The 16,077-nt window shown below is 45.8% G+C and overlaps 1 protein-coding gene across 1 annotated transcript in view; it reads right to left on the bottom strand.

The window, feature by feature from the left end:
• Positions 1 to 11,185: 11,185 nt before the first annotated feature.
• The window catches only part of EXOC2 (exocyst complex component 2), a gene marked incomplete at its 5' end in the record, with an annotated part of 124,321 nt that continues 119,429 nt past the window's right edge, over positions 11,186 to 16,077 (bottom strand). The window contains 4 exons of the mRNA XM_079713058.1: positions 11,186 to 11,445; positions 11,661 to 11,792; positions 13,509 to 13,568; positions 15,955 to 16,016. Of these exons, the coding sequence (XP_079569184.1) occupies positions 11,684 to 11,792; positions 13,509 to 13,568; positions 15,955 to 16,016 (231 nt within the window). The 3' untranslated portion in view covers positions 11,186 to 11,445; positions 11,661 to 11,683. The remainder of the gene's footprint in view (positions 11,446 to 11,660; positions 11,793 to 13,508; positions 13,569 to 15,954; positions 16,017 to 16,077) is intronic.

The following is a 16,077-nucleotide window of genomic DNA, read 5'->3' as shown; positions in this document are numbered from 1 at the left end:
GTTTTTTTAATTCCTCACCAATATACACTGAAAGTTTTCTGTATTTTTCTTTTTAAAAAATTAAAACACAACTTTTCATTTTAAAATAATTTAAGACTTACAAAAAAGTTTCAAAAATAGTATAAAGAATTTGCATATTCCTTATCTTCACCCAACTTCTCCAAATATTAATCACTGTACAATGACCCAAACCAGGAAATTCACACTGATAGGATTAATTATTAATGCATCTGCAGATCTTATTCAAACGTCACCAAGTGTCCGCTGTTGTCCTTTTCCCGGTTCAGGATCCCATCCAGGACCATGCATCACAGGTAACTGTCGGGTCTCTAACCTGGGACAGTGCCTGGTCGTCTTCTGTGACTCGACCTTCTGGAGACGATTAGTTTGGGATTTTGTGGAATGTCCCTTAGTTGTGCTTGTTTCGTGTTTCCTTGTGATGGAATGTCCCTTAGTTGTGCTTGTTTCGTGTTTCCTTGTGATTAAATTCAAGTTATGAGCATTGCTTCTCTGGCATTTTTGCCAAAAAATATGTTAATGCTGCCAGTTGGCAAACTGGAGGTGTTTCGTTCCAGTGTGCGTTCTCCCCCAGATACTCTGCTCATCATGTCCTGTTCCGGCCACACCCCCTAACTGGCAACCGGAGGAGCGCAGGCCCAGGCAGCCTGCTGAACCCCACAGGTCCAGAACTGCCCCGCGTAGCTGCCTGGGGTGTCTGACGGAGTGGCCTCTTGGGAGCCAGTCTGGAGAACTTAACTTGAGATGGTCCAGTACTACTCAGAAGGATGGCGATCTATTAAAGTCTGAGATTTCAGTGATGTGCTTCCTCCTGGACATCAGAGCCATATTCTAAATTGTTATTTTAGGAATCCAGTAACTTTAAGAAAGAACCTTATTTAAAGAGAGCTGGGGGCATATTAGAGATGCTCCTTGTGCCTGTCTTACCAGAATTTATTTTGAGGCAGAAAACATTTCACTTTGCTGAGTGTCTGATTAAATCTTAAAAATAATGCAGACAACTCATAAGGGGAAATAGACCCAAAGAACAAAGACAATGATTTTCCAAGGGCCTCAGGAGCAAGTCAAACAGAAATCAACTTGGACCTCCTACCTCTGGTTTGCAGTGACTGCGAGAACAAAGTCACCAGCAGATAAGTCAACGGTCTTGTGCATGAGGCAGAACCAACTGTTTGTGTCCCACCTATGTTCCTGGAATACATTCCTGAGTACTGAGAGAACACAAACCAGTCAATCTCATAGCTTGGAGATGTGATCGCATTTTGAGGCTTCATTTATTCAGCATCTTTACTGAGCAACTGCCAGTACATACCTATGGTTAAAATCCCACTTCTGTTCCTTTTCAGCCTTGGAAGCACCTAGAAATCTAGAGCACTGTGTGTGTCATCTGAGCCCGACCACTTGCTACACAGATGAGTAAACAGATGCATCGAAAGGTGAAGAGCTTTCCCAGCATCTGCAGAGCTGAAGCCGGAGGCTGGATGGAGCGGCCAGCTCAGAACCTTCCCGACCACCTTCCACCCTTACTGTCCTTCATCCCACCACGTGGGGCTTCCTTTTCCCTTCTTACCACGGGATCTTAGGTCATCAATTCACATGTTTTCTTATCTAACACAAGCATGTAAAGTCCGTAACTCTCCCCTAAGCGTTCCTTTAGCTGCATCCCCCAAATTTTCATGTTTTATGTTTCATTCCGTTCATTTACTTTCCATTCAGTTCAAAATATTTTCTAAATTCTCTGGTGATTTCCTCCTCGACTCGGGTTATTTAGAAATGTGTTGTTTAACTTCCAAATATTTAGCTTTTCTAAATATTTTGTTGACTTCTAATTTAATTCTCTGTATGACTATATGCTATTATTTTTAGATTTGTCCTACAGCCTCGTGTATGGTCAGTCTATCCCGGCAAATGTTCCATGGAACTTAAGAAAGAGCGTGTACACTACAGCTGCCGTGTAGTGTTTCATAAATGTCGCTCAGATCAAGGTAGCTAGTAGTATTACTCAGAACCTATGTCTTTCCTGATTTTTTTGTCTAGTTGTATCAATTGCCTAGGAGTTTAAAACTCTCCAAATAGGAGAATAACGGAATCCCACATTTCTCCCTTTGTCAATTTTTGCTTCATGTATTTTAATGCTCTATTATTAGACCAGACACATGTAGAATTATGTCTTTCTGACCATTTTATAATTATGAAAAATTCTTCATCTCTTATGACACTTTTCGTCTTGAAACACCTACTTTATCTCATATTAATATAGCCACGCCAGCCTTCTTTATGCTTAACTGTGTGCATGGTGTATTTTTTCCATCCAGTTACTTTCAACCTAACTGTGCCTTTAAATATAAAGTGCATCTCTTATATATAGCATAGTTGGTTTATGCTGTTTACAATCCATTCTGGCATCCTTTGCCTTTTAATTGAAATGTTTAGTGAATTAATGTTTGATGAAACTGTTGCTATGGTTTTGTTTGGGTAAGCCATCCTGTTGTTTGTTTTCTACTGTTCTGTTCTTCCTTGCATGCCTTTTAAATATTATTTGAATATGAAATATTTCAAATTGTAACTGAATTTTTCTGTTACAACTTTCCTATTGCTTTTTAAGCTATACTTCTCTATGTAACTGTCTTATTGATTGTTGTGGGATAATAATTTATCCCCTTTGCACAGTCCATTTGCAGTCAATTATTATTTCATGTAACATGTAGAAATCTTACAACCGCATGTCCATACCCCCTTCTCTCACGTTACACCTGTAGGTGCTATAAACCCACATCAGACATATTATGAGTATGTCACATATAAAAATCTTTAGAGAAGAAAAAAGCAAAGAAAGTTTTGTATTTCCCCAGCTCTGAGATGTATTTATATCATGCACATAGGTGTCTGTACAAATACTGAGGTGTATTTAACCATCTCAGATGCTCTCTGTGGATTTTTGAGGACGTGAGGCTCCATCAGATGTCACCTCCTCTCAGTTTGAAGAAATTCCTTTATCATTTCTTATGGTGCAGGTCTGCTGGCAACACGTTCTCTTAGTTTTATCTGAAAACGTCTTTATTTTGCTTTCATTCTGGAAGAACATTTTCACTTGACATAGAAGTCTGGTTGACGGTTTCTTTCTTCTGTCACTTCAGATGTGGCTATTTCGCTCTCTCCTGGGTCTGTAATTTCTGATGTGAGGTCTACTGCTGCTACCGGAGTTGCTCTTTATCTTTTTTGCCTCTCTTATTTGTTCTCCTTCTAGAACTCCGATTACACGTATGTCACACTATCTGGTTACATCTAACACTTTATCCCAAACATTCTCCTCTCTATTCTGCATTTTAGATGACACCCATTGATCTACGGAGGTTGGTCTCAGTTGATTTTCCTGTTCTCTTGAAAATGTCCTCCATTTTCCTTGTTCTTCATGTGTCAGGTAATTTTGGGTGTTAATTCTAGATATTAGGAGATAAGCTGCTAATAATCTGGATCAGCAACCAAATGCAGTTGATTTGACTTGAATGGCAAACTCAGTCTTTGCATGTTTCTTGACTGGTAGCTTTCATCTCAGGCTGCGTCTTCATCTTTAGCTGAACTGTTCTGCTTCATTCAGGTGTTGTTCAGGGGTGTCAGCCAGAGAGTTAGACAAACAGAATTTGGGGGGTCTCTTCTCTGGTTCCTTCTTTTCTAAAATTCTCCCTCTCTCTCCAGTAGCTGCAATTTTCTGGATACAATCTTCTAAGAGCAGAAACACATTAGTTTTCCCACTGGCGCCCCTTGTCACCCTCTTCACACCGGGTGTGCCAACTACACCTGGTTCCCAGCTAAAAGCCACAAAAATGGAAAATCACTCCATGTACCTCTGATAATGTGAGTGTGGATTCTGCCTGCTCTGTTCACTCCTTAGTGCCTTCAGGTTGTTGCTTTATGAATTATGGCTGTAGTTTATGGTTGTTATCTGCAAGAGTGTCATCTGATAGGATTTTATCCAGCAAGGAGAAGAATTAGAACTCAGTACCTTTTGAAACATTAAGCTTTACTCTGACTATAATCATTATCCCCTAAAATACTAATACTCCTAGTGTGCATAATGAAAGGGAAATACTTTCATTTTTCTACATAAAATTACCTCCTTTTATAGAGATCATCTTTTTTCTGAGACTTACTTTCAAAATATACCCACAACAATATGCTGGAACCTATGCCTGTTGCCATAGCAGCAGCCATCACCACCCTACTCATGCTAAGACAAGACTGCAGCTCTGATTCCTCATGACGTGACCCATGAAAACCTGCCTTAACACAGAGCTCAGCCTACACCTTCCTGTTCAGCAGGACGCGCAGGCACACAGTGGTCCTCACAGGGCCTCTCGGCCCCTGCAGGTGTCTGATGCCCACTCACTCTCCAGTCATCTCTTTCCAATCATGAAAGGGTTCGATATCAATTACCTGTACTTGTTCAGTTGATGACACTTTAGTATAAATGAGCTGGGCTATTCAGTGGCTATCTTTCTATGTCCGTCCTCTTTAAAAAATTTTACTACGGAAAATTTCAAATATATCCAAAGTGAAGAGAATGATGTATGTCTCTCACTTTAAATTATTAAGCTTAGTGAGGAAGGCATGTCAAAAGGTGAGATAAGGCCCCTGTGACAGTTGGCCAAGTTGTGAAGGCAAAGGAAAAGTTCTTAAAGGAAATGAAAAGTGCTCCTCCAGTGAACACACGAATGATAAGAAAGTGAGACAGCCTTACTGCTGATACGGAGGAAGTTTTAGTGTCTGGATAGAAGATCAAACCGGCCACAACATTCCCTTAAGCCCAAGTCTAATCCAGAGCAAGGCCCCAACTCTCCTCAATTCTATGAAGGCCGAGAAAGGTAAGGAAGCTGCAGAAGAAAAGCGTGAAGCCAGCAGAGGCTGGTTCCGAGGCTGAAGGAGAGAAGCTGTCTCCATAACAGAAAAGTGCCAGGTGAAGCACCAAGTGCTGAGGGAGTAGCTGCAGCAAGTTATCCAGAAGATGGAGCTGAGATAATTCATGAAGGTGGCTCCACTGAACAACAGATCTTCAACGCAGAAGAAATAGCCTTCTGCTGGAAGATGCCATCCAGGACTTTCATACCTTAAGAGGAGAAGTCAATGCCTGACTTCAAAGCTTCAAAGGATAGGCTGACTCTCGTTAGGGGCTCTTGCAGCTGGTGACTTTAAGTGAAACCAATGCTCATTTACCATCTGAAAATCCTAAGGCCCTTAAGAACTACGTTAAATCTATTCTGCCTGTGCTCTATAAATGGAACAACAAAGCCTGCATGACAGCACATCTGTTGACCGCATGGTTTACTGATTATTTTAAGCCCACCGTTGAGACCTACCGCTGAGAAAGTAAGATTCCTTTCCAAATATTACTGCTCATTGACCAGGTACCTGATCACCCAAGAGCTCTGATGGACAATGAGGTTCATGTTGTTTTCATGTCTGCTAACACATCCATCCTGCAGCCCATGGATCAAGGAGCCATCTTGACTTCCAAGTCTTACCATTTAAGAAATACATTTTGTAAGGCTACAGCTGCAGTAGATAGTGATTCCTCTTACAGATCAGGGCAAAGGAAACTGAAAACCTTCTGGAAAGGATTCAGCAATCTAGAGGCCATTAAGGGCATCTGTGATTCATGGGAAGAGGTCAAAATGTCAACATTAACAGGAGTTTGGAAGAAGTGGATTCCAACCCTCATGGATGACCTTGAGGGGCTCAAGACTTCAGTGGAGGAAGGAACTGCAGATGTGGTGGAAACAGCAAGAGAACTAGAATTAGAAGTGGGGTCTAAGATGTGACTGAACTGCTGTAATCTCAGGATAAAATCTGAACAGATGAGGAGTTGCTTCTTATGGATGAGCAAAGAAAGTGGTTTCTTGAGACAGAATTTACTCCTGGTAAAGATGCTGTGAAGATTGTTGAAATTCTAACAAAGGATTTAGAATACTGCCTAAAGTTAGCTGCTAAAACAGTGGCAGATTTTGAGAGGACTCCAATTTCAAAAGAAGTTCTACTGTGGGTAAAATGCTATCAAACATTGCAGGCTACAGAGAAATCGTCCGTGAAAGGAAGAGTCAGTCCATGTGGCAAACTTCATTGTCTTATTTTAAGAAACGGCCGCAGCCACCCCAGCCTTCAGAGACCACCACCCTGATCAGCCAGCAGCCACCACCCACCACCAAGTAAGGCAAGACCCTCCACCAGCAAAAAGATTATGACTCGCTGAAGGCTCAGGTGATGGCTAGCGATTTTTAGCAATAAAGTATTTTTTAATTAAGGTATGTATTTTTTTTTTAGGTATAATGCTATTGCACACTTATAGTGTAAACACAACTCTTATATGCATTGGGAAACCAAACAATCTGTATGACTCTTCCTTTTATTGCAGTGTCTGAAACTGAGCCCATAATATCCCCGAGGTCTGCCTGCAGTGATTCTGCTAATTGTCCATTGATATGTTCTTCTATCCCCTGTGCTTCCTATGGATTAAGTAGATAGATCTAGGTGTTCAAGTTTGACTTTTTGGTAAGACTTCGTCGTTGTTGTATTGTGAGACTTATTTCTAATTATGGGATAAAAGATGTTTTCTGCACACTAAGTCTGATTTGGTACTGTCACCCCCGGGGGTGGGGAGCAGTGTCATCAGAACAGGAGGCCATGGCTCCTCTCCCCTAACACGCCTTTCAATTTTTGAAAGTTGCAGTAAATGATCATATCTTGTGAGCAACAAACCTGAAGACCATGCACATGTAAGGAGTTTGGTGTTATGATCAAACAAAACAAAAAGTTAACCTGAACTTTCAGTTACAGATGGCAGACTGAAACCACACATTAACCTTAGCTCTAACCAAAACCCTACGAAAATGACAGTGCATTTGTGTGTGTGTGTGTGTGTGTGTGTGTGTGTACATACAGCATCCATACCCAGTATATGCACACAGTCCATCTACTGCACACAACAGTATAGATGTAGTTATATAGTTAATAATACAATGAAATAAATATATAGGTATATCTGCAAAGAAAAAAGAGAACAGGAGACGAAATAGCCACAGGAGTTTAAAAGCTGCCAAGGATATGGGTGAGTGGAAACTGATGTAGCTGACCTAAAAAAGTCAGATCCTAAACTGGCAGTATGAAAAACAAGGATGCAACCTAGTTTACACTGCAAAATTGAGCCCCAAAGGCTCAAGAACTTGTGGTGTGGGAACTCCCAAGAGTGGGGATAAAGTTGGGCTAAAACTGAATGGTCGGCTCAAAGGCTGATAAGAAGAGGCAGATGTTCCCAGGGCTCCTCACGTGCCCCCCTCAGCAGAGCCAGAGCTCCCTTCTCCACGATGGTAAATGCAGGAGCTTGTGTGATACCAGGTCCAGGTGAGAGCAGGGGTACTGCCCTGAAAACGTGACCTCCCAGCCTTCCTCCTGCTCTTGCTTCCAGACGCTGAAGGCACCTCATACCCACTTGGCATGAGGTCAGAAGGACCCCCTCTGGGAAATCTGATCAGTCCCAGAGAAGTGACCTAAATATATCAATTTTGGGGATTCCCCAATGAAAAGGCCCATCCAGACCACCCTAATTGAAGCCCATAGTTGATAAGCCCCTTCCACCACAGGGAGTTTACAATCCAATTCAGCTTTATAGTGCCCTACTGCTAAATATAAGTAGCTATCCAAGCTTGCTAGAAATCAGAAGCAAGCTTATGACATTTATTCTAATGCATAAGACAGAAGAATACAGCAAACTGGAGACTACGAAAAACGAAAAAAATCTTCTAGAAGCGTATTATTATTCCCAGAGAAATAAGAAATAAACAGGACTCTATAAAAAAGAATATTCAGGGGACAAAAAACTCATACATTAAAAAAAACATAGCAGAAATGAAAAACCCAACAGGAAGGCTGGACAGTAAATGCAAAAGTTTCCCAGAAAGTAGGATAAAGGCAAAGAGAAAACAAGAGGGAAAAGATTTTTAAAATTTTAAAAAGGTCCAGGATAGGAGATCCTAATACTAAAAACAAAGAGAAAAAAACAAAACAAAACAACACACACCAAGGGGCAGAGGAGATGCAAAGAAATGATTCAAGACAACTTCCCAGAATCTAAAGACATTCGATTCAGCACTAGGAACCAAAAGGCATCACAACCCAGAGCAACGTCAGGAACTGAGAGCTGGGAAAAGGAGACAATCCTCCAAGCGGAGAGCGGCAGAGCCGGGCACTGAGGCTGACGGTGCAGAGGCTCGAGAGCTGGGAAGGCGCCTCCACGCCAGAGTCCTCACGCGGCTGCTCAAGGTCTCAGACACTCACCTCCGCCCACCCTTCTCAGGGAGCTGCCAGACCAAGGAGGGATGGAGCCGTGGCTGCTCCAGCAGTGGGCGGAGGCGGGAACCTGAGGGAACAGGCTGGGCGGCCTGCTGAGCCTGCTCCAGGCAAACCTGAGCACGTCTGCGAGGCCCTCCGCAGAGCTGGGGTGGAGGGGCTCTGGGGTGAGGGAAGACTACGTAGAAAACGCAGCAAGGGCAGCAGGAAAGGCTCTCAGCACGTCCCTGGCTGAGGGCCCAGGAGCGGCGACCCGACAGAACTGACCGGACACCTGGAGCCCGGGAGGGGCCTGCGGGCTGACCCAGCGGCCGGTGGGCAGTCGGTGCCAAGTCTCCAGTTCCTCTGACTCCTTCCCTGTCGCTCTCTGGTCACTCAGGAGATCAGGAAACTGCCAAGCCCAGCCACCACCTCTCGGCACTCATCCCCTGGACCCCCGCCCCGCCTGCCGACGGCCTCTGCTCTCACCATGATCCCGTCGCTCCGTGACTGCTGTGGCTCAGCCCCCACTCAAGTCCCCGGGCCTCCCCGGGCAATCAGAGTCAGCAGTGGTCTCTGTTCTCAGGGGTTGCTTGTGCCCAGTTGGAGGTTTGTAGGCAGGGAGGGCAGGAAGGGAAATTCGAGAAAAATGTGACAGAAACAACGAAAACCAGCACAATGGTCAACAGTGGCCACAGTCACAAGCCAGGACAGTCATGGTTCCAAGATGAGGAGGACAGTGCGGCCAGCTCCAGGGCCAGAGGGTCGAGGGGCCCTCCTGGCTTTCACCAACAGGCACACCCGCAGACCCAGCTCCTGTCTGGAAAACATTTTTGTATTTATCACCTGGCCAGGCACAAAAACGCTTTCCAGTGATACATACACTTAAACTGAATGAAAACTGTGGGTGAGCAGAAACTGAGGTGACATCAGTGCACAAAGAGCATGATGAATCTCATACATAACAAATACGCAACCTGCATTTAAAGCAAAGCTAAAGTCATTGAAACTGATGTTCTGTGTTATGCATATCAAACATCCATGTTTTAGATTTCAGAGCGTATTTACCTTCACGACAGTACTGCTAGGTAAATGTTTTATGACAATTACTTTAACCATGTATTAAATAAAACCTAGTTGACGCTCATTTTAGAACCCTCATCTTGATGTAAAAGCTGGTTCAAACACACTGTGGCTCTCATACAACCACCAGCTGCACGCCTGACAGCACATGATCAGGACAGAGACCCAGCACCGTCTTGAACCAAATCAGAGTTGCAAGTGCAAGCTCTTCAGTTCTCCTTCTTCAAGAAAACTGGGTGAAGGACGGGGACGGGACAGTGACTTGGGTGCCGCACCCACCGCAGTGACGCTTGTCTGTGACGAGGGAATAATTTTCTGGAACATGCACTTTCATGGGACACAGATACAGGGAGTCTCGGCAAGCCCAGACCACTTCCAGTACTTTCCTGGTGCTGAAGGCCAGGCCAACGTGGCTGTGCTGGACCCAAGGGCCTCTCGGTGCCTCGCACCTTCTCGGCGCCTGTTTCCACCTCTTGCATGTTGGCTCTGCGTCCTGCTTCACCTCTCAGCTTTCTTCTAACTTCACTACAGCCAGCAATCTCCTCTTAACCACTAAATCGTCTTCTGTAGCCCGAGCAGCTGTTCTTCCAGCAAGTCCTCCGTGAACCCCCGCCTTTGGGTTTGAGGTTCTTATGCTCCTACGCTCCATTCCGAGCCCCAGAAGTGCTTCCCTAGTCCTCTTTTGCTTAAGTGTTATTGTGCTTCCCTGAGCCATGAAGTCCTCGTCTTGGCTCCTATGGGCCTGACAGGGCGGGGCCCCCAATAAGAGGCGAATCAGCGGGACCCCTGGTAATGCTTTCCAACAATGATCAGACAAACACAAGGTAAACCGGGATTTAAGCACTGGGTTGGCCCAAAAGTTCTGAACAAACTTTTTGGCCAACCCAATATTTATTGTGAGGGTTATAACCAGACATATAAAAAGTTACATAGCTAATGAAAATGCTGAAATAAAGATGCTTAGGGAAAAAACGTCAACTAACTTACATCCTGTATTAAAGACACACTCTGTATTGGCTGAAGGCTCTGCATCAGATATTTAAAATAACACAAACACTCAGGATTGGAGTTTTGTAATTTAGTTCTCAGCCGTGGCAGATACAATGGTTAAAATGCTTAGGATAGACGACAGTCCATACATTTCTTAATAAGCTTCATCCAGCACATCTGTACAAGGTGAAACTTTCCCTTCTAGTTGCCACGCCCCATCCCCCAACACCAAATGCACAAACACAACAGGGACTTACTTCTAACGATGGACCCTGCACATGGCCATGCCGGACCGCAGAGTTCCCCGTATTAATACAGACCTTAATGCCAGCGTTGAAATGGGGATTCTGTGACATCCCTGGAAAAATCTAAAACCCTGACTCAGTTTTCTGAAGCAAACGGTGTGACAAAGTCAGGTTGGGGAAGCTGACTCTGAAGGAGGTCGCGGCAGCCTGACCTGCTCTGGTAACGGTGTCAGCGGCAGCTCCCATGCCTGGTGACACAGATGCCACCAGAGCAGAGCCCCCGCGGCCACCGAGCAGGCCACTCGAGGGGCTAGAAGTGGTGCAGAAGGTGCCAGAGGGGTGGCGCGGGCGAGGCGCCTGGGCCTGCCGTTCCCCACACGTGCAAGGGGGTCCTGGGGCAGGAGGCACGATGCCGCGAGGCCCACGTCAGGTTCAGGGCGAGTCACACAAAAGAGGCCCGATGTCACGAGTGCTGTGAACATAGAAACCCAGCAGCAGTTAACTCACGGAAGGAGGACCACAGAAAGCACAGCCCAAATATCACACCTTTTTATTCAGACCACACATTTTTCTAAAAGTCTACTTGAATCGGGAGCCATCTGTACGAAATAAAGGTTTTAAGCACAGCTGCACAGTTTAGGACAGCTGAAGCTCCAGATGCTCGCATGTAACATCCTGATGAATCTCTCGTTGCCGCCCCAGGTGCCCTGGAAGCTGCAGGAGGCCCAGGAAGGTGCTTCGGTGTAGGCGTGAGCCGCCCCGTCTTCCACAGCCTTCACCATGCAGCATGCAGCTACGAGAGAAAGCTTTGTGTTTTAAAAAGGTATTTTAAAGTCATACAGGGCCTAATGTAATAAAAGCGACAAAGCAAATGCTGCTTGGACATTTTACATCAGGTCATTTTGGTTGAAATATAACACATACCAACATCTTCCTAAGCTACCAATTCAAGGGAAAGGAAAGAGAGAGAGATCGCAAGCCTAACCGGTGCTTTCCGCCCAGGTATACCTGTGGGCGCTCAGGGGAGCACGTCATCTGGAAGGCACCTGCGTCTTCACGGCAGGCGGAGGGGCAGCCTGGAAGCAGGCGAGCTGCAGGTGCACGCCGCTCCTGACCCGGCTCAGCAGCAACTCCAGCAGCCTGTGGGGAGAGGCACTGACAGCCACGGGCGGGAGGCGGGCGGGACCCAGACCCGCTCGCCCGGTCTGGTCCCCCACACGCCCCGCCCCACGGTGCCTCCCTGGGCCAGGAAAGTCATTTATCTGTGGATTCTGGACTCAATGACAGAAATAAGCTGACCCAAGCAGCTCGCTGAAAGGACACATACGTACAGACGTGCTCACCTTTATACATAAAATTGCCCTTCCGTCCCCTTCCCCTAGATTAGTTAGATGCTTCCCCCAAACAGACTGGTGTTTGGGTATTTGAGCCTCTAATTTTAAACACTTCACATACACTGAAATGTACTCTTTTTGGCATCAGTTCTGTGCCCGTTGCTAAACGCACCGCAGCAGCCTCAAGACCCCCGCCGTCGGGACAGAGTGGTCCCGTCACCTCCAAATCCTCCCATGCTGCCCGTCCGTCATCACCTTTGCCCTCACCCCACCCCTTGGCAACTATTGGTCTGTTTTCTGTTGCTCTTATTTTGCATTTCTGCCTTTAACAAACACTGGAGAAGGGGACTGAAGGGGTGAATTAAGCACAGAACACCCAGGGTCAGTCCCAACCCCAGCAATAACCTGCCTGGTCCCTGTGCTGGCCTGACAGAGCCACATCATTCTGGGGCCACAAGGGACCTAACAGCTCATCTGGCTCAGAGGAAGCAGCCAAGAAATGAGCTTACTGGGGTCAAGAGACTACTTCCTGGTTTAACGGCGCTCCCCGCAGATCTGAAACAGCCCCCGTCCTGGCCTTCACTGTGGTGTCTGTTGCTCCTGACTCCCTCAAAAGCACTGGTCTTTTGAGCAGCGAGCACTAGCTGCACATGTTAATGATACCTGGCTGCTTTAATCTTTCATGATGTTCACGCTAGAGGAATGGACAGCATTTGAACCATGCGGTCAGCGAGAGGAGCAGGAGCCTAGGAGGGTCTCTGCCGCCCGTCCTCCCGGCCCCGTCCACACCCCACGGGCTCCCTCTGCCCTCTGAGTGTCCACAACATCCTCTGTGCTGTCCCAGGCCACAACGAGGGTGTCACGCAGTCAGGGCTCTGTAACTGTCTGCCTTGTCAGCCAACTGCAAGGGTGGGCGGACCTCGGCTGGGCAGGGGCAGGGGCCCAGGCCGGCGGTGTTTCCGCTGTCTCAGGTGAGGGGAGCCCGGGCACTCATGACCTTTGCCTGGCCTAGACTTTGTCTCGGGTCAGAATTTCCTGTTACGTGAGTAGCAAAGTTTGAGGTCAGGCTGAGACCGTTAATACAATATTAGCAAAACGTATATAACTTTATTATGTCATGTCTACAAATTTAGTTTTAATACTTCATATTATACAAAGCACAAAATGTACACTGCTGACCTACTGGAAGGAAAATATCATTGAGTCCTGCATTTTACTATGCTGTCCTCTCTTTTACGTTTCTCGAAGTATTTTCTTAAAAATTTCAGGTAATAATATAGTTTACTGAATGAGTCAAAATAAACTTTCTTATGGAAGTTTAAGGGACTGGTACGGTCACTTAAAACAATAAAAGAACCAATTTCTGAATCGTCATAAAACCCAGGTTTTACCTCCTTCCGTCGCGTGGGAGACAAGCTAACACAACACATACCTGAGGGCCACCGAGTACTGCCTTCCTCAAGGCCAAGTCTCCACCTGAAGAGGAGGAGTTTAGGTCCCTGAGACCAGCACCCAGACTTACTTTCTGTCCGCTGCGCTCGAGAGCTGCGGCAGGGCTTCCAGGGCCTGCTTGAAACTGGATCTGGAACACAGACAGCATCCCAGGCAGGGACACACCGGCCCCACCGCGAAGAGAAACGTCAGAAAAAGCGCATCTTACATACAGAGAAACATACAGGCCGGGCAGCCAGTAGAAGCAGGGGGAAAAGTGAAAGTGAAAGTGAGGGTTTGTAGGAGCAGGGCCAGAAGAATTCAACCAGCAAATAAAACACGACTTGAAAAGCAAAGAAGCTGATTTTTACACAAGGGTGCTACTCGCTGTGGTAGGTGAGAGCTTGGTGTGGAGTCATTAAATTTAAGGAGGTCTTTACTTTCAAAACAAAGCTGAAGTACATAGATGAAACAGCTGGTAAGGGAGGAAGAGGGCTAAGTAGAAACAGGGATGATCTTGTGCAACAGTATACAAAGGGGGTATTTCTAGAATTGACCTGTGCAGGGCCTGATTTCCAGCCAACCTCTTATAATAACTGAACATGTCTTAAGAGGATTTAGCTGTTATCATATTTAAAATTTGTACGATAATGGAGAGGGGTGTGTGTGTGTGTGTGTGTAATTCAACATCATTTCATTTCATGAAATACGGAAAATGGGGTGGATTTAAAAACCACCTATTTGGGGCTTCCCTGGTGGCGCAGTGGTTGAGAGTCCGCCTGCCGATGCAGGGGACACGGGTTTGTGCCCCGGTCCGGGAAGATCCCACATGCCGCGGAGTGACTGGGCCCGTGAGCCATGGCCGCTGAGCCTGCGCGTCCGGAGCCTGTGCTCCGCAACGGGAGAGGCCACAACAGTGAGAGGCCAGCGTACCTCAAAAAAAAAAAAAAAAAAGAAAAAAGAAAAAAAAAAAATCTTAAAAACCACCTACTTGGTATGTTTAACTTTTTAAAGTAGAAAGTACCAGAAAAGTTACTAAATCAAGTTTAAAGCATTTTAGGGGAGATTATTTGGTAATAACTTGTATTGTTCACTAAGGAACAGTTCTTCTCACCTCTTTGTTTTATGACTACTGACTAAAGTAAAGAAATAAATGTAATTATTTTGACTTCAAAGTGGCCTTTGATTTTTTTCTTTTTGTGAAAACGTCTGCATCAGTGGACCAGGAAATAAACTTCTGAGCAATGTTTCTCAAACTAGGGGCAGGTATCAGAGCAACACACAGAGAGACAGCAAAGTACCAACAGGGCCCCAGAAATTGGCAGGGTGCCCAGTTGTTCCTGGTGGGGCAGGTATGGGGGCGCGGTGGGGACAGGTCACAGCTTGTGGGCACTTAGTCCTCTTCCCTGACATGGAGGAAGTCTCTACCACTGCCTCCACTGTCACCTGGTTTCCTGTAAACCTCTTCTCATTCGATGAAGAGCAATGTGAGGCCACTGCTCTTTATTTTTACATCACGACCATGAAGAAGAGGATGAAGATGACCCCACCAAGAGTTTAGTGGGTGGCTTGACATAGTTTCCCATTTAATTCCCCCAAAACTTTGCCTAGAAAGTATTATTATCTTCCTGTCACAGATGAGGAAGCTGGGCTATGAAAGGTCAAGTCAGTGGGGAAGGACACACAGGTCCATCCTCATACAGAGCACCGCACCCATGGGTCCTGGGCGGGTGCTTTCTGGTGTCTATCACTCAGCACTTGGTGCAGAGCAGCAGTGGTGGGAACAAACCAGAAAGGCTCCTGGTCAGCCACCAGAAGTAAGAGGCTAATAACCTCATGTGTTAGGAAAAAATGGAGAAGTCCTTTCAGCTGTAGCAATGACAGTCAGGATGACGGCATGAGCACACCGTCCAAAGCTGGAAACGAATGGTAAGTACATCGCACATCGTGTTTAAGCAGTTTCCCTGTGGACGCAACACTTCCCAGGCAATACTGCCAATGGGGTAAACAATCTTCTGTAGGTAGTGCTGTTTCAGTTCACCAAGTGATGTTTCAATGATAGGAAATCCTGACTTTCATTCAAAACAGCTAAAAATTATCATCAAATTTCCACTACAAAATTTTGCAGAGAAACCACAAGGTCTTCCTCTTATGCTGATACTCATCATGATGCTTGAACTGTCCTTCAGAGTCTGTGATGAATAGACTGACTCAATTCTTATTTTCTCCTTTTCAAAAGAAGTATGCAATGCTCTGCTATACCGCTTATGAGACTAAGACTTACCTCAGTGAATGAGAAACATGAAATTACATTAAACCCTTTTTCCTTCTGTGCTACAAAGAAGCAGTCTCTGGAGTCCTTGGCTTACTGTAGGTTTGTGCTTTTAACAAAACAACTGATCACACATGAACTATGAGACCACAGCCAGAAGCGCTCACTGTGATCAGTCACCTTCACCTGGGACCTCACACCTGTACGACGAGCTTTTTTACAGGGGTTTTCGGAACACTCACAGCACGGCCACGGAGCATCTCACCTGCTCTCTGGCGTCAGGTGAGCAGCCACGGTGTCCCTCAGGGTGCAGATTTCAAGCCTTGCCTGGAGGTGAGAAAGGGACAGGTGACCATGAGAACCACATTGCCTGTCAAACAGAAACAAG

This window comes from Hyperoodon ampullatus, assembly GCF_949752795.1.
Source record: "Hyperoodon ampullatus genome assembly, chromosome: 10".
NCBI classification, from domain to species: Eukaryota; Metazoa; Chordata; class Mammalia; order Artiodactyla; family Ziphiidae; genus Hyperoodon; species Hyperoodon ampullatus.
This window is presented reverse-complemented; position numbering and strand designations above follow the sequence as displayed.